General features: G+C 38.6%; 1 protein-coding gene across 17 annotated transcripts in view; it reads left to right on the forward strand.

Annotated features, from left to right (window-relative positions):
* ARHGAP12 (Rho GTPase activating protein 12) overlaps nucleotides 1–22,241 on the forward strand; it is a 77,762-nt gene that overhangs the window by 18,380 nt on the left and 37,141 nt on the right. For 8 of the 17 annotated variants that reach the window (XM_080581718.1, XM_080581724.1, XM_080581720.1 and 5 more), the window contains exons 3-5: nucleotides 13,926–14,189; nucleotides 19,924–20,064; nucleotides 21,648–21,728. In XM_080581718.1, coding sequence (XP_080437844.1) covers nucleotides 13,926–14,189; nucleotides 19,924–20,064; nucleotides 21,648–21,728 — 486 coding nt within the window. The remainder of the gene's footprint in view (nucleotides 1–13,925; nucleotides 14,190–19,923; nucleotides 20,065–21,647; nucleotides 21,729–22,241) is intronic. The other 9 variants (XM_080581710.1, XM_080581713.1, XM_080581723.1 and 6 more) reach the window with 2 other exon arrangements.

Raw genomic sequence — 22,241 nt, forward strand, 5'->3', positions numbered from 1 at the left:
TCTGGGTAGCTGGCTGGCCAGGCGTCGCTGTCACTTCTGCAGACCGTCCTGGGACCTGAGCCTTGCAACAGCAGGCATCGTGGGCTCTTTTTTTCACCATTGTAGAGAAGCTCAGTGGTAATACTGAAAGTATCTCTAGAAAACAGCATTGAAGTCAATGGAGAAATATTCTTGTCAAAACTTCGACGTGGTAATTTTAAATCCATTTTAAAAACTTGTTTTTCTGTCTGCCTTAATTCATGGCAAACTGTCACTTTTCCAGAAATGGTAATACTTTAAATTTCGCTTGTGATATTTGGCTTTAGCGATACCATCAAACAAATGCAATGACCTTCTAAAGGTGCATGTTTATAATAGAGAAATAACACGCCCTTTACCCTATTACCTGTTTTTCTTGGAGACTCCCAGAAAGTTCAGCTTTCGTTGAACTTGGTTTCTGTAGCTGAGCAGCTGCTTTCCATCAGCTTTCAAGAAAACCTTTACGTGCTGAGCTCTGCCATATACCTCAGCGCAGAGATTTTAATGCGTGCGAGTCCTTAAAAGCATTTTTTTTCCGATAGCTTGGCAGATAGTGCTGCCATACTTTCTAATACTTGCAGTTTCAATGGGAATGTTCTGTAGAGGCTCGTGGCTGGCTGATCCGCTGACTGCTGAGCACAGGGTTGTAATTCAGCTGCCTGGGGGAGGGTGCTGTTTGCTCTCAGTGCTCGGGCACCCGCTTGCTGCGTGTTGCTTAATCAGCATGAAACTATTAGCAAATTCTTGCCTTCTCAGCTATAATGCATTGCTAATAGGTTTGCTTTATTGCACAGCATAGTCAAAAAAGAGTCTGGAATGTTTTAGTAATTTTAAGTAGCATAACATTCTGCTTAATGACGTTAGGTGTCATTTTCTGAACTCCCTCGCTTAATGCACTTGTACTCCTGTCGTACGAAATGCTGGTTACTTACTTGTACCTTTTCTTAAGGAAAGTTTTATTACTTAAAAGCTTTCTACGTAATTTTAATTTATAATATATTACATAAAATGGACACCTGCCAACAAAAACATAGTATGAGTTCAGTTTAAACTACTGTCTTAATTTTGTCAGAAGGTCATGCAAACTTTACTTCAGTCCAAAATTTTGAGTTTTCTTTTTTTAATTGACACCCCCCCCCCCCTCGTATTTTAGGAAGTGCTTTGTAAACGGGTGTGCAATGCACGGGGAGTGCAGTGGCCTCGCTTGCACCATCAGCAGTACGTTTTGGGGGGGCTAGTGCTAAATTTCTTGATCTGTCACTTTCTTTTGCCTATTCTCTGCCTCTTGCTTTAGAGCAGTAACTTCTGGTTTTTGTGGCAGTTCAATCATGTCTTCCTTTTACCGATAAATCAGAATGGATCTCTGACATCTACAGGTTGGGACAGTTTTTGGTTTTAGTTGTCAACGTTGAAATTACGAGGCAGAAAGCCAATTTAATTGTTAGTTCATTTTGCTGCTTTTAGTAATTTGAGAGATTGGTCGTGGTCTCCTAATAATCATGGCAGAAACTGGAAGGGCGCCCTCCCACCCCCCTGCTTGCTGGCTCTGCGCTGGATAGACTGCATGAGTTCTCCGTGTTGTGGTCGGAAACGTGGCAAAGAATGAAGCTTCCTATTTATACTGTGAGATCTGGTTTGCTTATGGCTGCATTAACTCATTCGGAAGTGTCCTATCTCGCTTCTGGAGACGGACTTTGAAATAGACTTTTACAATCCGAATCCAGAGACGGGCAGACGAGATGCCACCTTTCTGATAGGTGCAGCCGTAACCGACCCTGTCGGGATTGATCCCAGCGTGACACCAGGACTTTGGAGACGAAGCCTTTACTGGAAATATCAAAATGCTTTTTTTTTTTTTTTGCTATTTCTGGCAGGCTGTAGCTCTTTGTTACTGATCTTCTTAAGGGATCTTTCATTGTATGAAAGCTTTGTTTGAGAAGGACCTGCTGACAAGAGGATTTCTGTTAAACCTCCGACTGTGATTAGTTGCTGATACTTGTATGAAGGAAAGAAATCAATGCAGAAAGATGGAATGAGACTTTAAAAATCACTTTTACTTCTGTGTACTGTTACTTAACAATTTCCTGCTGATGCAAATGCAGCATTTTTTGATGAACAGACAGTTCCCAGCCTTTAAATGAAAAACTTCAGTTTAGGATGTCAAAATTTTAAATAGTGGGCTGATTTTTTCTTTTCGTTTTGAGTTATCAAACAACTCAAAGATAGCACACTCAGTGATACTTGTAATAACTTCATATGCTGATTTATCACTAACATTGTACACATATAGTGAAACAAAAAATATTTTTGACAATGTTAATTATGTCCAGTCTGTTTTCACTGCCATATAGCCTTTAAAATGTGTGCTTAAAAAAAAAGTATAATGAACTATGTTCTGGGAAACTTGGTTGATGTTATACTCTCTAATCTTCCTTTGTTTCAATTTACACCCTAGCATACAGCTGGAAATACTGAAGTGGGGCTGTTTTTTTTTTTTGTTATAGTAGATCTAAGGAGTCAGAAAATAAGTATTTTAATGTGATTACTGAGCACTTGATGAGATGCTCATTCTCAAGGCACCTAATTTCTTCTTTTTAAACCAAGCAGCTTTTTTGTAGAGGGGGCCTGTAGTCTCTCGATTCTCTTGGTGCTTGACCACCAGACTATATGGTTGCCTATTCAAAGGTAGTCACACCAGCATGGGAATGGAGATATCTTCTTGTTTTGTTTTTTTTTCTCATTTCAGTCATAACAAAAACTAGCCGAATGTCAAGGTTTGTTTTACCTTCTTTTCCTTTTTTTTTTTTGTTCAGTTCAGAGCTTTTTAATTTGAATTGCTCAGTAGTTCATGTAGGATATAAGGGACCATTAAAATCTGTTGTGGCAAATGTTCTGTAACGCATACCAGTGAACATTAAGCAATAATTTTCTGTGTAAAATGAAGAACTGTTCTGATTGAGGAAGACTGCTGGAGGGGGGAAAATAGTCAGATAAGTTTTGTTTTTTGGGTGTGGATGGATGTGCTGAGTCTGTGGGAATAGGCTTAGTCCATTGCTGAGCAACCCATTCATTATTACTTTGAGTATTTTGGCATAAACTTGTTAAAAAAGTAAATTTCTAGACTGTGACACTGCCTTGTCCCTTCACCAGTTCTTTTAGTTAAGATATTACAGACAGCAGGCACTGATGCCATTTTGTGGTTCTTTCTTGATTACTGTAGTACACAATCCAGACTTTTGTCTTAATGGCTACATTAAAATTTTATTGGAACTGGAAAAAATAAAACCAACTGCTTCTGGAAAAAAATATTTAAGTTTCGATTGCAATGCAGTCGAAAAGCCCTAAGCCCCAGTTCACTTCGTTTGCAAGACCTCTATTTTGTATTACAAATGAGCAAATGATGAAACAAGTTGCATTTTGTAACTTCTCAAGGAAGACCAGTGACTTGAAGTTTCCTGTGCTGCAGCTGTGGCAGCCAGCAAGGGGGAAATAGCTGCGGGTCTCAGTAAAACTGCTCTTCGTGAAACGTGTGGTTTTGCCATCTAACTTCTAAGATTCTTATTTATTTATTTATTTATTTATTTATTTCAAATTGCACCTGGGAGTTGTCTTACCCAACTCTATTTCTGATGGCTGTGAAGTGATAATTCATAGTTAATGAAGAGTAACTTCAGTACAAGCACTGCCTGTTGTCTGGCACGTTACAGGATATTGGAAGGGGTGATATACATTTTGTGCTACAAAGCTTTCTAATACAGATTTGGTTTTACTGCCTTTCATCGTCTTGGAACACGAAGGTGGATTTGTCCCTTAATGAGCTTCCTTGCTCTGAAAAATCTACCTACTAACTCCGAAGTTTAGTAGTATTGGGTTTATTTTCCTGTCTGGTTTGGTTTGCTGTCATCTTGTTAACTTTTTGGCTGAAATGCCTGGGTGAATGGGACAGGAACGGTTGTGGGGTTGGTGTGACAGAGTGAAGGGGTACAATTTGTCTGAAACCGGAGAAGCCTGACTCTCCTGAGCTCTGCTCTGTGATCTGTGGCAGTGTCTGAAGGCAGAAGCATGACCGGATCCAGTGGAAACTTCTTGATTTATCCAGGGCAGTTTTGCTACAGGTTCAAGAAAACCTCTTCAGCTTAAAACTACCTAAATACATCCCCTTTCCTTACTGGCATATTTCTGAACGTGTTATATCTCTTCTGGGTTATAACTTATTTTTGGTATTGATACACCCTGGAGGTTTGGAGAAGAGCAGAAAATAAAACATCTTTCCTTGCTTAAATTGATTAAGGTATTCCCAGCATACCTGACCCAGGATTTTTCTTTCTGCTGAATATTAGTATTAGTAATATGGGTTTTGTTAATCTTACAGAAAGTGACTAAGCACTCTGAGCAACATAATGTTTCTTCTGAAAAATAAGAAGTCTATAGGCACAGCTGTCCAGCATAGCTAAGAGCATACATTAGTCCTTTACCTAACTCCATCTTGTTTGATGACAACTGCGGCAAAAGCATCCCGTGTCTTTCTAATTCTGTAAAGTACCACATTAGATGGAGGGATAGGCGGTTTTTGTACTTAGCCGTGCAGACCTGTGGCATACTGGAACCAGCGAATGCCTCACGAGGAAACGTGGAGCTTGTGCCCTTGTCCCTGCAGTAGCCGAGCGTGTTGAGGTACCTCGGTTTAGCTTTGCTCGGCTCTTTGCGTCGAGTAGAGGGGCTGGCTGGCCGCTGCTGCCAGCAGTGGGGTGCCGAAGGGCAGGGGGCAGCCACTCGGGGCTGCGGGGCCGGGAGGGGGCTCTCACCCCTCGGTAGCGGTGTGCTGGCCCACCCCCCTGGCTCCGGCATCAGTCTTCTTCAGAGGTCTTTCATTTTCTGAGATCAGTAAATCGGTGTTTTTCTTGGTTTCTAAACATTGAATCGTTGGCCGAGTCCTCTGAACTGCGTGCTGTATTAATCTGGCGACACGAACTGAATTAGCAAAAGTATTTGCTGAACTCTGGGTGTAAGCAGAAGTGTCAGTGTGGCTTCTGCCTTTATGCACAAAGGAAATTCTTCCTGGGCGTGCAGGGGGAGTTAGGGTAACAAACGCGTTTAAAACAGCGAATTACTTTACTCGGCGCTTCCCTTTCTGCTAAGACGAACGGACTGGTTTTTCAAAAAGGAAAAAAGAGCAGAAACCAATTTTTTTATAGTAGATGTTTTGCTGTGTTTAAAAGGACAGCTGTTGAAAAAATCGGCTGAAAAAAGAGCTCTGGGAACAATCGGGACTTCACATACACAGCTTTGAGAACAGTTGCATCCTGAGATCCGTATCTCCCTACCATATGTCTGGTCTGTGTTAGAGTATGACTAAACTACTTGGTGAAGAGTGTTCATCGTAACGTTTCTAGATTTTGGATGTACAATTTGATTTTTAGGTTTGTCGAGATATAGAGCTAGCATGGCAAAATGTGGTGTGTCAATCTGAAATTGAAGAGCCGTGCAGAGTCCTGAGAGCATACTTTTGGGATGTTGCTCAAGTTTTTATAAATCGTGTGTTACTGACGCTTGGTTGTCAGGTTTTTGGTATAATTGCTTATGGAAGTTAATGTGAGTGTTTACAGGAGTTGTTTTCTGAGGTGATTTGCTCCATTTCATCCCAAGTGGGACGCCCATCAAGTCAGCTGCCCACCAGAGGTCTGGGGAACACGTGTAGTGAGGCGGCTCAAGGGTAGTAGTTGTAAATAATAACTGGAGAAACCTCCGAGCAGCAGATGTGGGGTAGCAGCTGTCTTAGCTGTGTGAAATACAGCTGCCTGACTGCTCAGGAGCAGATAAAGCCCGCTGCTTACCCAACAGGTTATATTCTTGTTAATATATGAGTAAGGTAAGCCAAGAGAAATTTTCTAGCGTCTGATTTCCTGCTGTACTGTGGCTGTTCTCTAGGCCAGCTAGCTGTGTTAGTAACTGGGTTTTGCTTTTATATTGATAAGAGTCTTGGTACTTTAGCATTTTTTCATCCTGTTTAAATACTGGTGATGTCCTGCAGCTGCATGTTATTAAAAACTTAGAGATGTTGCAGTTCATAAGAGCAACAAGATATTTTGAAATTATTCTAACACCTAACAAAGAACTACTAGCACAACAATTTTTTTACAGAATTTGCTGCCACAAGCAACATTCTCTGAAGTAGTTTCACACGAGTGAAATCTGCTGTAAAAGCAGAGTAGAAGGACAACAGCTGTAAATAAACTGTGTGGGAGTTCTGCATTTTCTTGTGAAATGCTTGGAATTAAATACCCTTTTTGACAGAGTGCAGTTTTGATGACTGCTATGTTTTGGAACAATAACTTGCAAATTTTTTTTAAAGCTTAAATATTTGGTAACAGCCCTTATTTATAATAAAGTTCTTAGTGCCTGTAGCTTTTTCTTTCTCTTGAAAACTGTAGGATGGTATAATTTTTGTGCCAGTGCATCGTGATTTTTAATATCTTGCATGGTATTAGATTTCATTATATATTTGATCAGGTGGCTCTTGAGCTATCTGTTAGGCTTTCTGAGCTATTAATGCAAGTTCAGCATCTTCTCAGTAACCTGGGAATCTTACCAAAGGTGATGTTTACTTTCCCATGTGCACTTCCTAGGGGTGCCTGGCTTTACTCAGCTTTGTATAAGCACTGAACTCTCAAAAGTACACTTAAATGCTGTGGGATCTGGACTTCTGAAAATAGGAAGCGTAGGAAAAATTGCTATTCAGTTGGCAGTGATGTAAACCGATGGAAACTTTTTTTGACCTTTAAGCTACCATGAGGTCAAATAACACCATTCCAGCCCACCATGGTATTTTGTAAGAGAGAAAGTTGTGGAGATGCTGTGGTACTGTGATGGTGACAACACAGAGGAAGTTCAGAGTTGCTAATAAGCTCTCTTAAATTACTTGGCTTCTATGAGGCAGATAAGATATGGGGCTATACGTTAAATTTTTTAAAACGGTAAATGCCTTGTGAATTTCCAGTACTCTAGAAATTTTTATTCATTTATTTATTGTTCTACTGTGCCAGTTGTTCTGCTGTAAGGCTTCTAAAACATCTAAAGCTCTTTTGCTCTTGTGATGCTGCCCTGTGGTAGCTGCTGGCATGTTAGACTACACTTTTACACCGGAGAAAGGAAGCTAGGTTTCTGTGGTGTTTTCTTAATGTGCTTAGATTTTATTGGAAATAATCCTCAGGAGACATCACAAACAATGCCAACAGCTTTCTTCTTCGCAGACCTGCTTTTAAACATGTACTTCAGGTTCCACAGCGGTCAAGAATTACAAGCATTTAAGCTAAAACACAGAATAAATTTACTGTTTTTACGAGCTTTGTTGAACTTTCATTACTACAAGACCAACTTTATATCACTTCTACGAAGCTTGGGGGAAAAGTGAATGTTTCAAGTTACTGCTGCATGGCATGTCCAGGTTGTTGAAGATGCTGTCTATGTTTCTGAAATATGTTACAGATACTACCTTATGTTTGTTGAAGGCATCAGTGGTTTGTATGATGAATGGACAGTTGAAAGTGAAGGAAATTTACTGGCTGACTCTTTAACATGTTAAATTTGGCCACTCTTTCCTAATTGGGGTAAACTTTCTGTGTAAGCGTGCATGAAGTAAAGTGTTTCATATGGTATTTAAATTTCCTACTATAGGAAAAGCAGCTTTGTCTGTAGCCTTGGACAAAAGCTTTTTTATTAAAGGGACAAGCTAGATTGTGCAAGTGGTGGAGAACAAGTATGGTAAACACTGTCATCTTTGTGCATATTTTACAAAGGATCCCATTGTGAGGTCTTACTTCCGTTTTTTATAAAATATTTGACATCACTGTCGCAGCCCTTCGATCAATTATATACTCCCTTGTATTGCTACAGAATTCATAAGCTGATGTAAGTGTTCCTCACTGGGATGGTCGGGAGCGCTATAGAAATGTGAATGATAAATCTGTATTGTGTAAAGAGGGGGAAAGAAAGGTTTTCCATCAGTTTTCTTTGATCAGTCAATGACGATGGATGGAGTGTTGTCTCTGGCAGGGAGAGGAGTAGCCAACCGCTGCCTGCAGCGACCGGCCGAGTCGTCCCAGAGCTGTCCTGCTGGGGAGGCTCTCCGCTTCTCTTCCTAATCGGACGTGAATGTGACGGGAACAAGCCTCTTGGCTTTCTCTGCTGCAGGGTTTTTGCAGTGCAGTTTCATGAATCACTGCCTTGATGAGTATGAAAACAATTTAAGTTACTTTTTTCAGGTTACCAGGAAAAGGGAATGTGTTTTACTTTGATGTTAGTCAAATAATTCACTGTATGCCACTAAGGTGCGTGTGTAGTTCTGTTTGTTTGTTCTTTTATTTAGTACTGTTCTCAGAGTGTTACAGACTTTTTGCTGAAAAAGCGTTATGATATCACCAGATAAAGAGTTGTATTTTCGGCAACTTTGGGATAATTTTTTTTAATGGCTCAAATAGCACAAGAGCTTTCTGGCAGATGGTGATGTCCTATGTCCTACAGTGCTTTGTTTTGTAATGTAGTTTCATAAAGCAAAATATGAACAGACATTTATAGTAAAATGTAGGTAAATATTAACAGAAATAGAACAACTAGTTCAAATAGTTTTGCTTGTAATTCAGTGCAAGTAAATGTAAAATTGACAAACAAACAAACAAAACGTAATTACAAAAAATAAATTACGTTTGCTTTTTATTATTTTCAGTCTGATGGAAAGTTATTAGCCAGACATTTAAAAAAAAAAAAACACCTTCAGATTATCTGCTTAATTTTTTTAAGTAGGACACTTGAAACATTTAACTGTTGAGTTGCCTTCAACAGACAAATACATGCTGAGGAGGAATCTATGTAGGATGCTTTTCATTCTGTATTACTTCACTAGGTCATTTAAATTTTCTTATCACTTTATAATCACAGGTCAACATGAAAACTGTAGTGGAAATATTTAACAGCATTAATATTTCTTGTCCTAAATTCAAAGTCATCTGTAAACAGGCTTATAATATTTATTGTTTTCTTTTTATGCATACTGTAGGCTTACAGTTTAAAGCAGTACCCAGCTAAGTATTAGGCCAGAAAAGGTTAGGGCATAAAAATTGTTTGGGTTTCCATTTTAACTTTTTTTTTAAAATTAGTTTAGGTTTACTTGTGAAGTAGCAGCAAACTTGCTGAAAATCGTCCTCAAGTATTGTTGGGCATTACAAGAAGTTTTATATGTGCCTCAATATGTTAGAAAGAACGTAGGATCCTGAACATGTTTGTAGAAACCTAGGCCACGAGCAGAAAGAGGAAGGAGGTAAGCTATTTATTCCAGTTGAAGCTGTCACTTCATGAAAATGAAAATGTAGAGTTTTTGAGATTTCTTTTATATCATTCTTATGGAATAAAGCTGGTATTGAAGTCCCAGGCCTTACTAAAAGGACAGTGGCAATTCCTTGGCAAGAAGCTCGGTTGTTGAGGGAACTGGGATTCTTCGTTCTCCCTCTGGATGCTGGAGAATGTGCCTGTGCTTCTGCCTGCCCACTGCTGCAGAGCACCAGTACGCCCTCGGGTTCCTTCAGTGCTATGTTGCTCTTTTGCATGCTGTTGAATGTAACTCAGGGAGCATTAACACGAGGTTTATGTATTTTTTTTGTTACTTTACCAGCGCCTCTCAGCAGTCTGAATGCTGTTACTGAAAAGGAAGTTCTTAATTCCAAATTTTTAACGTTCAGAAAAGCTGTGAAAAGAAGCAAGACAAATAAAACTATTTGTCTTGGAGGGAAAAATCACGTATGGTTTATTCTGAAAAAGCTTATATTTTGAAAGCTAGCATTGCAATCATACTTGAAGCAGTTATGTTCTAGAAGATTTGTTCTAGGATTTAAGTGCTGTGAAAAGAAAAAGGTAAGCATCAGATTAAAAGGAATTTTGTTTTCTCTCTCTTAATTGCTGGCATCCTTAATGCAGAATGTTCTCATTGGATTTAGAAAAACAAATAAGCAAAAAAACACAACACGTTTTTAGCAGTGGATAGGAGGTGATCTGTTGTCCATCTCCCAGAACTGGAGTTTCATGTCGTAGTGTGCATCGAACTTTTTTTGAATGCTTGAACAAATACTGGCATCTGAAGAAAGCCTTTTGTATAAGGTAGTATTAAAACCTAAAGTATTCTCTGAGAAGCTGATAATGCATTTTGGTAATGAAAAGTACCTTGTGAAGTATAGCAAGCTGGCTTTTCATTGCACTGAGTTCAAGTAAGTGTTCAGAGGCCTGATAGCATATCTGGCCTTTGTTGAAAATGTTGACTGCTCATTCATGAATGATTAACAAGTTGTTTTATTTAAAGGCACGTATCTGCTTCCTACTGTGTCAGTGTAAAAACTAAGTCCTGAAAAAGCTGTGTGTAATGTCTGTATGTGAAGAATGTTTTGTGTTGATCCTGGAAGCTTTGTCTTGCCTGTGTGAAAGTCTTCATTGTCAGTTTGCAAGGATTTACTGCTAGCAGTTTTTCTTCTGTGCAGATATTGCAACAAGACTGAATTTAAATACAGCAGACTTGTAATGTGTTAAAATGTCGAGCATTACGGAGTTCAGGGAGAGGTCCCTGTATTCATAAAGTTGTCATTGTGCTTAGCGGGCTATGCAATTTTGTAGCACTGTAGAAGTACTTCTGCTTTCTGATTTTCCTTTATCACTTTTACCGAGCAAGAATTCCTACTGTCTTTAGTAGGAGAAAGCAACATGAAAAAACTTGAAACCATACCAGGCAGCAGATGAAGTTTGAAATGTTTTGAGTATAAGCCACCTTGTGTGTGTACGTGTGTGTGCATGTTGAAGGACATGTTTTACATATTTTCTCACTATCAGAATTAAAAGAACAAGCAGTCTCAGTAGATTTATTTCCACGTTTATGAGCACTCAGAGTTCTTCAGGACAAAAATGAATCTCAGGGAAGGAAGTTCTAACTGGAGCTCCACATGTACATACCAAAATGTTTGGTGGTTAGCATACATTTAAGTTTCCCTTAACTGTATATGTCTGGATATGGGAAAACAGCCAAGGAAGCTGTTATAAACTATTTTGATCTACGTAACGCCTTATCTATTTGGATTTACATATTAGTGATGAGTAAATGGGTTAAGTAAAAGAAATTATTTTAATATGCTTTTTGGCTTGAAACTAGTAAAGGCTTTTGCAGCGTGCAGTCTTTCACCGGAACCATTCACCTTCGAGGCAATGGCAAAGCTGTTTGAAGCCTGAGCGCTCTACAGGGCCACCTGGAGGGAGCTGCTCCCTGTGGCAGTCCCCTTCCCATGGGGGTGAGGGACCTGCCTTCTTGCTGGCACCGCCTGGGAGATGCCATAGGGGTACCTCAGGAAGTGACGAGCTTTGTAAAAGTTGCTTTGATTTGCCAATAAATGAGAAAATCTTACTGTATAAGTTTAGCATTGACGTTGGGCGCTGTTGAACGCAGCATTGCAGAGAGCAGTGTACCTTGTTGCGTGTCCTGAGGTATGAGGAAGTACCGCCGCGTGCTACGTGGTTATTTAAAGTAGTTCCTGATAAGCATGTCGGATCCCTCGTACACGTACTTCACAGCTGAGCTACGTGTTGTACTTAAATTTATTTTTGCGTTTTCCATGCTTCTCTGAGAACAGTAACTTGAAGGGTACCTTTCAAAAATCTTGAAGTCGTACCAGGGAAATCTCTCAGGAGAGGGTGCAGCAGGGAATGGTGGTAGCTGGGCCTTTGGTTAGCAGGACGCTTAGCTGGCCCGTTTGTCGTTCAGCTCAGAGGTTCTGCCTTTCCCACGGGCAAGCCAGAAGTTGGTATTATGAGTTTAGCAGTACTAAACATTCAGAAGTAAAACACTCATTAAACTTTCATCTCACGTTTCTGTTTTAAACTTAACCAGAGTGTTGCTTGGGCTACGTGGCTGTGCATCGGCCACGAGCTCCCTATATCGGCGTAGGGTAATACAGGCCCTGCAGCTTCACCTGGCGCTGTTCTGGTTGTGACGCTGAGACCTGGGAAGACCTCAGAGTGCAATCTCTGAGCCCTGGGCCTCAGGCCTCCTGCCTCCAGGCCACCTCTTGGTGCCTGAGGGGCGGGGGGGCCCTCAGGCGTGTGCGCTGCCACCGCTGCCTGCAGCTGCTCCGCACACACGCCAGGCCCGATGTGCTTCACAAGCTGGCTGTGGTCACGCTCACGGCATCTGGTGGCGTCCTCGGGCATCCCTGAGGACAGCGGGACAAGTCTTTACTTGTGGCAGTGCTCCTTATGCTGTTAATGCCCTCGAGAAACAGAACTTTACCAAAGCCAGGTGTTCCCCCTTCCCCTCTTAAAAACGGGAGACCTTAGATTTCTTTCCTTTGAATTAATGGAGGAGGATACTAATTGTTTTCAGCTGATTTTGAGTGCTGCAGATACTCCCCCCCCCCCCGGTTTGCCTTGTATTCCTATTAAACATACTCACTATATCTAGTAGATTGCCTTTTCTCTTTTAAAGACTTGCAAGACGAGTCCATGCCTGTTCTAATCTCATTAAGTTCCTCTCTAGCTATTTCCCCTTTTGGTTGTGGATATTGCCCATATTTGGTTCCAGCTGTGGTGCAATCACTTTATATCTGATTGTGTGGTACAATATGCTGTCTTGCCTGAGCAAACCCCAATAATTTATGATGAGATGTGGCCTAGATTAGCAATTTAAGATTTTAATGTTTAAAAGCACATTATAAAGGATCTTTTATGTAATGCAGTATGTTCTTTTTTTTTTTCCTTTGAAAGATGCAACAGGAGGCACAAGGACTTGCCTCCAGCAAAGCTTCTGAATTAAAACTGAGCAGGGGGGAGGAATGGTATGAATGATATTTTTACTTCCTTTGGATGCCTAAATAAAGTGCCCTGACACAGGGAGATGGCTCTGTGTTAACAGGCAGCAATTCAGTTTCGTTTAATAACAAGTTGCTCCCACAACCTCTTAGTCACAGCTTTCGTGAACTACTTGTCTTCTGTGTGGTGTGTTTTATGTACTTGTACTTTAAAAATCAGTCAGAAAGTATATTTTTCTCCTAAACACTTCTGTGACTTATTTGAAAGTACTCATGGTTTCGGTAAGAGCCACAGACTTAACATGAACGCCAGCAGAAAGCATGGTTATCAAACTATGAATTTGAAATTGTCATTGGTGTTTTATTTTCTTGTGGACATTTGTTCTCTTTATGTGCATATATATGAACAAAATTAGCTGGGTAAGAATAGCCACTTAATTTCTGTAAGAAGGGAGTGGTAATCAGAACCCTGTCAGTGATATTACATAAACTACTTAAGTAAGCATCTATTTGGAAAGGCTTGCAGGTAAACCACCCAGGTGTTTTCTGGAGTTTCTTTCTCATAACACTGTGCTCGTCTTTCAAACTGAAAAGTGCTGCTTTATATTCACCATCATCTATATGGCAATAGGGGAGGAAAAAGGCTGGGGAACCATCTTTGCTTAACAAGTGACATGTAAGAAATGCTACGTTTGGTCTTGAACAAAAGCATGTTACTTATAGTTACTGAGCAATACTGGAACTGTAAAGCTGAAGTTTTTAAACATACAATTATTTTGACAATGATGCCAGTGTATTTCAAATCCATTGCAAGACATAATTATCAGCTGTCAGCTGGAAAAATGCTAAAAAATTGTTAACTATAAGGTTAACATCACAAACTATATCTATTTAACATTGAAAAAATCTAATGTTTTCGTGCCCTGGCATCTTGTGGCTGTCCTTTGTGCTTTTATATGTAATAAAAAAAAAAAAGGGAGTTTGTTGGTTTGTTTTACAACTGTAATGTATACTGATTTGTAAGGGAGCATTATAAAATTCATTTGCTCTTTAATAATACATTTCTTCTCTCAATAGCCAACTACTCCACCAAGCCAAGGGAGGCCTGATTCACCAGTTTATGCTAATTTACAAGAACTGAAAATATCTCAGTCTGCACTTCCACCTCTACCTACAAGTGCTCCAGTCCAAATAAATGGGGAATGGGAAACCCATAAAGATACTACAGGACGCTGTTATTACTACAACAGAGGATCACAGGAACGAACTTGGAAACCTCCACGTTGGGCCCGAGATGCAAGCATTAATAAAGGGGATTCCCAGAGCCATGCAGATCATGAGGTAGTTTGTTCTGAGATCACAAACAATGAGATTGTAATGCCTATGAGTACTGTTTTGTTATAGAACTTGATATCTCTGACCTTTGAGGTCTCAAGGAGTGTCTTTTTTGTCTTTTTGGTCATATGGCTTGGTATGAATGAGTAAAGATCAACAATTTCTCTCTTCAGTCAATTTTGTGTATTAGTGTGTACGTGAAATGTGTAAAAGACAGGTCACAAATCTGAGTACTAGTTGTAAAAGTGCCCAACAGTACTTCATTAGGTGTTGCAGCTTTGCTTTTAAAATTAAAGGAAAGCTAAGAAACCTTGAAACTACCAGGGCTTTAAATGACAATTGAGTATGAAGGTCGTCATAACTTTTCTGATATGGTGTTCTCTTTTTCAGTATATTCAGCATATTTTTGGGTGAGAAGAGGGAGATTGGGAAGGAGAGGGAGTGTGGGAAGGGGGATGAAAAAAGCAAGGGATTTTTTTTTATCAACCTCAGTTAACTATACAGTAAAACAAAGGCAGACGATATACAGCTATTTGCTACTACTTGGTTAATGCTGTGGCAGTAAATTTAAATATGAAGTATTTTTCTTAGAGGAAAATACTTTTTTTTTTTTTCAGAGAGGAATTAGGTGGTTGTAGAGATGGATGTAGAGAAATCCAGAGTCTAGGTGTCAAAACTAGACTTAATAGAGTTCCATAGCATGTTCCTGCAGGGTCAAAAATACTGATATAATTGAGGCTTCTATTCAATTCCATCCATTTTATCTAACTGTTTGTTTAGAATTGAATTTACATGCTTTTCAATGATTTTTGTGTGGAGCCTTGGATAACTCTTGAACAAACTGGAGGAGAAGGCAGTCAAAGGAGCAATACTTGGTTATGGAAGTGTGTTACCTGAGAAAATCCTTTTCTTCATTCTGTGAATGATAACTGGGTATCGCAGAAAAGAAGAGAAGACAAATTATGGTGCTGGCAGGCCTGCCAACCAAGTGTCTAGGTCCAATAGTGGCAAATGCTTGGGGCGGGGAGAATCTGTCCCAGTTTTTGGCAGTTGGCTGTAGGAACTTTTGACTTGATTACATTCCAACCATAAATGCTATTCTGTAGGTATGTCAATAGATTTTTTTCATTATGCAAACGTTTTACTTTTTGAAGCATTTTTCAGTTGTTCAGCTTTGCCACAGATTTTCCTTAAGAGAATCGAAGCTTACTATGAAATTATTAATGTTAGAAGATTGTTTAGGATAATGTTTGAGGTGCAAATATATTCTGTGCGACTGATTGCTAGGGAGAGGCAAACAGTAGTGTTAGTCTATTTGAGCTGCTACGGTTCAGATAAAGAAACGGGATAGTTGGAAGATGGATATTACTGTTTAAATATGCTTAAAATAGTGCTCTTGTATTCAAACAGTGCTTAGGTTAATCAGTTTCTTGATTGAAAGAAAAAGCAAACATATTTGTCAAAAAGTCTTCCACTTTTATATACCCTTTTCAAATATGTATAGTTTAGGTGGATTTCCTCCTGAGCTATTACACTATTTAGTTTTAAAATTTAATTGTGTACTGCTCAGGAATTTTAGATTGCTAGGAGTTCTGTTGTGGAAGTCTGCATTTGGGCCAGTAGTGCCAGAAAGAGGAAAGAAAGGAAAAGGGAACCTCTTCATCGCCACTGGGAATGGCCTTCCTAGCAGCAGTGACATTTGCAAGCATTTAAACAGTCTTTTGTTGTCACAAGCTAGTGGCTGCAACAGGTAAACTGGCAAAATGTCTGCAACCATCTTACAGTTCTCCGTTAATTTCTCACTGGCTGTGCTTTTGCTGGAAATGACTTTGTTCTTAGTCAGGATGAGATGATTGCTTTTTTGAGTAGTAACTCACCTAGCAATGAGAGTAACCGGTTTTCTAGTGTGATTACTATTCCTTCTTCTCATGGAAGAACTTTGAATAATTCTTTCTCTTTCCCCACCATCTGCAAATAATGCCTGATTCCTATTCCCACCTCTGTACCACCACTTCACTGTGTAGTTGCACGTTGAGAAAGCCTGTTTACTGCCTGTGTATTATATCAGACAGCTCAGTTCTTCCATTTATTTGTGATGCTTAAGGTATCACAGTGTGACCTTCAAACAATTTTATCTGTTAAAATTTCATTCTTTGTAAGATCAATGGATGATGCGTGCTTTGATTAACATAAACTTGTGTCGAGCTGAAAAATTTCCAGTAGCACAAATTCCTTACATTATTTGTCCTCTCTGACTAAGGTATTAAAGTTTTTGTTGATTTTGAAGTCAGTTTTTCCCTTCTGTTCTGCATTTGGGAGTGTACTTCACACTCCACTGGTTGTGTTCACCATTTCATTTATGACCTTTAAGTACTTTAAGTACTCTAATACCTTAGAGTACAGGTTAAGATCCCAGGCTAAGCTACAGTAAAATATAGAACATCCCAGATTTTGTCTGACCATGAGGATTTAGATTGCTGTTGGAACAAATATATCTTAATAATTAGCAAAAACTGATTTAATGTATTTTAATGAAATTAAATAGGCTTTTACATACTAGTCAGTTCTCCTCATTCCCTTCAGATTTAGCAATACAGGAGCATATGCACAAAGGTTAAATGCTAGTTGTATCTCTAATGATTTGTCCTCAGAGGAGGTTGTATCTTATTAGGTAGCAAAATGACAAGGTGACATCAATATGAGAACTGTATATGGCTATATATTATAATGTATGTATTCATTTGTAATTTATTAGAACATAAATAGCTTGTAGTTGGTCTTAAAACTTTGTGGTTAGGATTTTTTTTTTTTTTATAATTAAGAATAGGCAAAATTATACTTAACATGTTGAAGCTGATAAGAGGTATGACACAAAGAAAACGGCCTTAAGTTACAGCAGTTATTTGGACTTCGGGGTGTGGAACAGTGCAGTCCTAACAGGGCCTCTGGTAAAGGAAGACTAAATATGGATAAAATTTATCAGAGGCAGTGACTTGCTAATTTTTTTGAGGAAAGAGCTCTAAACGGTAACTGGGAGAAATTGGTCAAACTGCGGAGTGGTTTAATTAGGACTGTAAGTGAAATGAGACGTGATGTCGGATCAGAGAAGGGAAAAACCTCTGATGCACATCTAGGAGACCAGAACGTGGAGACCAGTGAATTAACCAACAGCCTGCTGTAAAGCAGCACTATTTCGTTTAAATTGAAATCCGCATTTAAAAAATGTGGCCAAGATGCTCTTTCATTCCCTGTTTTTAATTTGTTTCAAAATAAACAGGGTAATAAAGGGATGCTAGCTTTAAAGACTCGTTTTTTTTCCTCACTGTTTTTGAAAGTAGTGGTAACTTCCAAAACTGGTTTAATGATAGAAGAGAGACCATAAACATTCCCCTTTTCTAAACACAGTGTGCCTTGGTCTCTGCCCTGATTTTCAACGTAAATGGAAAAAAGGCAGGAAAGGCATTAGAAATGATGGTGTGGGGGACATTTTTGTAATTCGCTTTGTAATGTCGCAGTAAAGTTCTTAGGAGGGGTAAGGTTTTGGCAGCTGCCTGCGTAAGATGGTTTTAGCTAGATGTGGTATCCTGTGATTGAGGATGGGACCCTACAAAGTAGCACGGAGGCTACATGAAGGGAGAGTGGGGTAGAGAGCTCGCAGGCAGTTAGTGCTGGGAGAGAAACTGAACGTAGTTGAGCGTGGTTTGGCCAGTGTTCTCTTTAATCCCCATTTAGGCAGCTTTAGCAGTTGTTCCTAGTAGCTGGGGGATGAAGGATGCCTTGGTTTGATAAACTTTGAAACAACTCTGGCATTTCATTTAAGTTTGTCAGCCAAGGTTAAGGTCTGAGATAGTGTGGTAGGTGGGATTAGCTCATCCTTGGAACTTCAGGCATGAAATAGGGGGTTACAGACATGTGTTAACTCATTCTTACTGAACAAAAGCTTTCTTTTTCTTGGAGAATTTTCATTTTTAAGTCTTCTGTTTAGTTTTAAATGTGTACAGTGCTTCTTTAGTATCAGGAATTACTTGGAAGAAGCATTATGTTATTTGTTCAGAATTCCTGTTAATGAAAAAACCAAAACCATACCCTCCAAGTCTTCTACTTTGATTGAACAAATGTCAGTGTGCTTGTATTTAAGTATTAAAATATAATGTAAATTTAAATGCGCATATACACTACAATTATCCTATAAAACAGTTGTTCAAGTGGGGCCAATAACATTAGTATCAAGTCAGTGGTCTCAATTCAAGTGTAAAAGCGTGGCTGAGGACTTTCTGTTGTCCAAGTAGTCAGAAATCGGCAATTCAGATTTTCATGTTATCCTGTGTCCGCGAGGTGAGATTGTTTAATGCATAGTTTAAGTGCACCCATCCTTTTCGCTGCAGAAGACACGCTTATGTTGGTTTGTTAATGACCAAATTGCATGCTATGGGTTTTGCTGTGCTTGGTAAGCTAGCTTGTGTCAATTTAGGGAGTCTCCCTCATGCAAGTGGTAAGCTACTCTAAAAGCTAACACGAAAAGCCCATATAATAATTTGGAAATGTCACTAAATATGTAGTCTCTAAAAACAGTCTCTTTAAAACTGGTGAATTTCAGATGCTTGGATTTTTTTTTTTTTGGTAAGAGTTTAAGCTTTTCAGGAGAGAGAAGCTTGCCCTTTTTTTCCTAGTTTAAAACGGGAATTTTGCCTTTCTTCCTGCTTTATGGCTTTCTTTTAAAATCTTTACATTGTGTTGTTGAACCTTAGTCCATATTTAACCATCATTTTCAAATAGCAATGATGCGTTCCCTCTTAAGATTTTGCCTGCTACCGGCCTATGATCCATGATATTGTGAGAGGAAATGCGTGCTGATTTCCTCAGGAGACTCTGTTGTAGAAATATTGTTGTGGAAGATGAATGTAGAGAGGGTTTTTTTGATGCATGGAGTGGATACTTGGAATAATATCTACAATACCTTAGGAAGGAGATGAACAAGGTGTACTAAAGAACAGAAGTTTTGGTGTGTGTGCAAAATCTTTACTTCACATGCCAAACGTGTTCTTTACATTATAATCCACTCTTGCCTTTGGAAGGTAATCTTGTAGTTCAGCTAGCTGTGCCTTCAGTTGGTGGAATATCTTGATTTATGAATCAACTTTTTGTCACATTTGTCAGCATTGGAAGGAGAAAGGTGGAAATTCCTCATTCTTGTAAGATGTATTGCAGACCTAGATAGGTGGAAATGGAGTTTAAAGTTATCCTAAATGATTATTGTGTTTCCAGGTACTATTTGGGAAGGGAAGGAAAAAATCCAGGTATGAAAGCAGGGACGTACGTTGCCAGGAAACCAGTAGGTCATCCAGGTTTTCTGCGGCAACAGAGTTTACTAACGCTGGCTTTCTTCATCAATGAGTAATGTAAATTTGTGGGAATAAAATTTAGATTGACAAAAATTGGAGTCAAAATTATATTTAAAATAATTGTATGGTATTGTTTAAATCTGAGTAGTTGGAATCTGGTATGGTAGAATAAAAAAATTATCAGTATAAACTCTGTTCTAAAAATGTTTTGAATTACCTAGCAATTATCAAATCCTTACGAACTGTAAAAATGTCTGTCTTATTTTCTGATGTAAGGTATAAATATGTGAACTTCTCTCAGTTATTGCTATTCTCGTTCTCTCCAAATAATCTTTGATCTTTCAGATTTTAAAGCATTTTCATTCTCAAAACTGCCTTATGTTTCTGACTACTTGTAGCATCTTTCATCAGAAGAAAACGACCACAGTTCTTGTTACAGCCAGTCAGATAGTCAGTATGGTTCTCCTCCAAGGGGTTGGTCAGAAGAGTTGGATGAACATGGTCAAACCTTATATACCAATGACTATACTAATGAAAAGGTACTTTTTCCCTTCTTCTCATCACATGTTCAGCTAATTCACTGTTAGAAATTCTGGTTTCGTTTCTAGAAGTCAAAAGCATTCCTTAGTGGTATCTCCTTTTGTTTTTAAACTTGCATGAAAATTTCACAACTGAACTAACATTTTTTTCTTATGTATGTCCTTTGCCATGCTAAGGACATACTTTTTTCTTTTTTTTTTTTTCCCACCTGCCATCCTCTTGGTTACACTTCAGGAATGAACTTAATACCAGTATGATGCTCTTATCTTTTTAAGGGTTTTCTTGTCTATGAGATAGGTCTTCCAGATAGGATGGTTTCAAACTGAAAATAATGCTGCTTTCTCAGTTTCATTCTTGCCTTATTTGAGGTTTTCAGTACTGGTTTCAGATATAGACAAACTTTTTACTTAAACCATAGCAGTATCAGTAGATTTATGTTCTATTCTAAGGAGATAATTGCTACTGATAACTTACTGTGATTCTGGGCATATCCTAGAAATTTCTACCACGCAGGAAAAATGACTATGATATTTGTATATATTTGTAAAGAAGTCTTTTTTTAATTGCTGACTGAAGTTGTGTTTTGATTTTTAACCTTCAAAAAGCGTTTATGGCAACAGTAGTATAATTACCATGTTGTAGCACTACTTCTTCTCTACTTGATATACGTAAGTTTTTTAAAAGAAGCTTTTATGTGATTGAGTTTTATGTCAGTTTTGGAGTTTTGTCCTTCTTAATCTATTTCTGTGAAAAATCTATAGCTCATACCTCTTTTGGCAAACATGCAAGTATTGTTTTAAAAAAATAACACTGGGACTGAGAGAGAACAGTATTTCCTATCACAAACCTTTCATTGAAAGGCAGTTCTGTGAAACCTACTTGACCCAAGAACCCTGATGTGAGTTTTTTCTATGCATGTTTTTGTGAGACCATCCTGTAGAATTTTACTCATTATAATTCTGTCTGTTCTGCACAACTAGTGATAATCACCATAGTTTTACCTCTTTGGTTCTGGGAGCTGCTGATAGAGGTTACATAAGTTATATTCTTCATGATTTATTTAGATACTGCATCTCATGCTCCTGTCGATGGTACAAAAACGTAGTTGTTCAAATTGTGCAATAATCTCTTAAATTATCAGTTGCTGGTTGAGCTTCTTATAATTCTGTAATTTTATCTATACAGTTCTTACTCAGATCTGGTACAAAGATTGTACCTCCTTAAACTGATGTCATAATGTTGATAAAAGTGAGATGTGTAATCTTCAAAATATCTGTTGATCACATTGTCTTGGTAGTTTATGTGAGTCATCAGGAATTCCATAACTGTGATATTGCAGGTGTTTTTCCTGAGGTGTTTCAGAAGGAAAAAATGATAGTGAGCCCTATTCAGAAAGCAGAAAACTAAAATGTTGCTCCCATTGTTAACTAACCTTGGTTAGTTAATGGAGGTTGCTTGCTAGGCACTGCTGAAGTGGATGGAACTTTAATAAAAATTAATTTTAAATCCCAAATACCAGAGACTGTCTATGTTATGACTGTCACACTAATTATATTGCCTGTCATCACATTTCTTTCTGCAGTGGATAAAACACGCAGATGAACAAGGTAGACCATACTACTACAGTGCCGATGGTTCCCGATCAGAATGGGAGTTACCTAAGGTGAGTGACCTAATAAAGAAACTTTAACAACTTGGGATTTTCCTCTCCTCCTCAGGAAATGTTCTATGAGGCCCTTAATGGGAGTTATTTGCAAGAAGAGGGCTTAGTTACTTCTAGCATTTTTGTGGAATTTCCGATTGAGGAGAGAAAAAAACATACTAAAGGACATAAAAAATAGATGTATGTAACTATTCAGATGTCAAAAAAGGTATCTTTTCTGAACTGAGCTTTTCATGTACGAATGCAAAGTATTATCTGTGATTCATCCCTGAAATAGAAAATCTTTGTAGGAAAAAAGTTTTTTCTTACAAAACAAAATGTTCCTTAAAAACTGCAGTCTATTTTTATTACCCTCCAAAATGAATGATTTTTCTGTCCTATATTTCTAAATTTGGTGATTTAAATCTTATACTGAGAGGTGTTAAAAAACAAATTTCAACAGTTTTGTGGTGTTTTTGAGGATGACACTTGAGAGCTTCACCAGAAGTGTGTTCTGGTATTTATTAATTTTGG

This window comes from Anser brachyrhynchus (genome assembly GCF_964034855.1).
Source record: "Anser brachyrhynchus genome assembly, chromosome: 2".
Taxonomy (NCBI): domain Eukaryota; kingdom Metazoa; phylum Chordata; class Aves; order Anseriformes; family Anatidae; genus Anser; species Anser brachyrhynchus.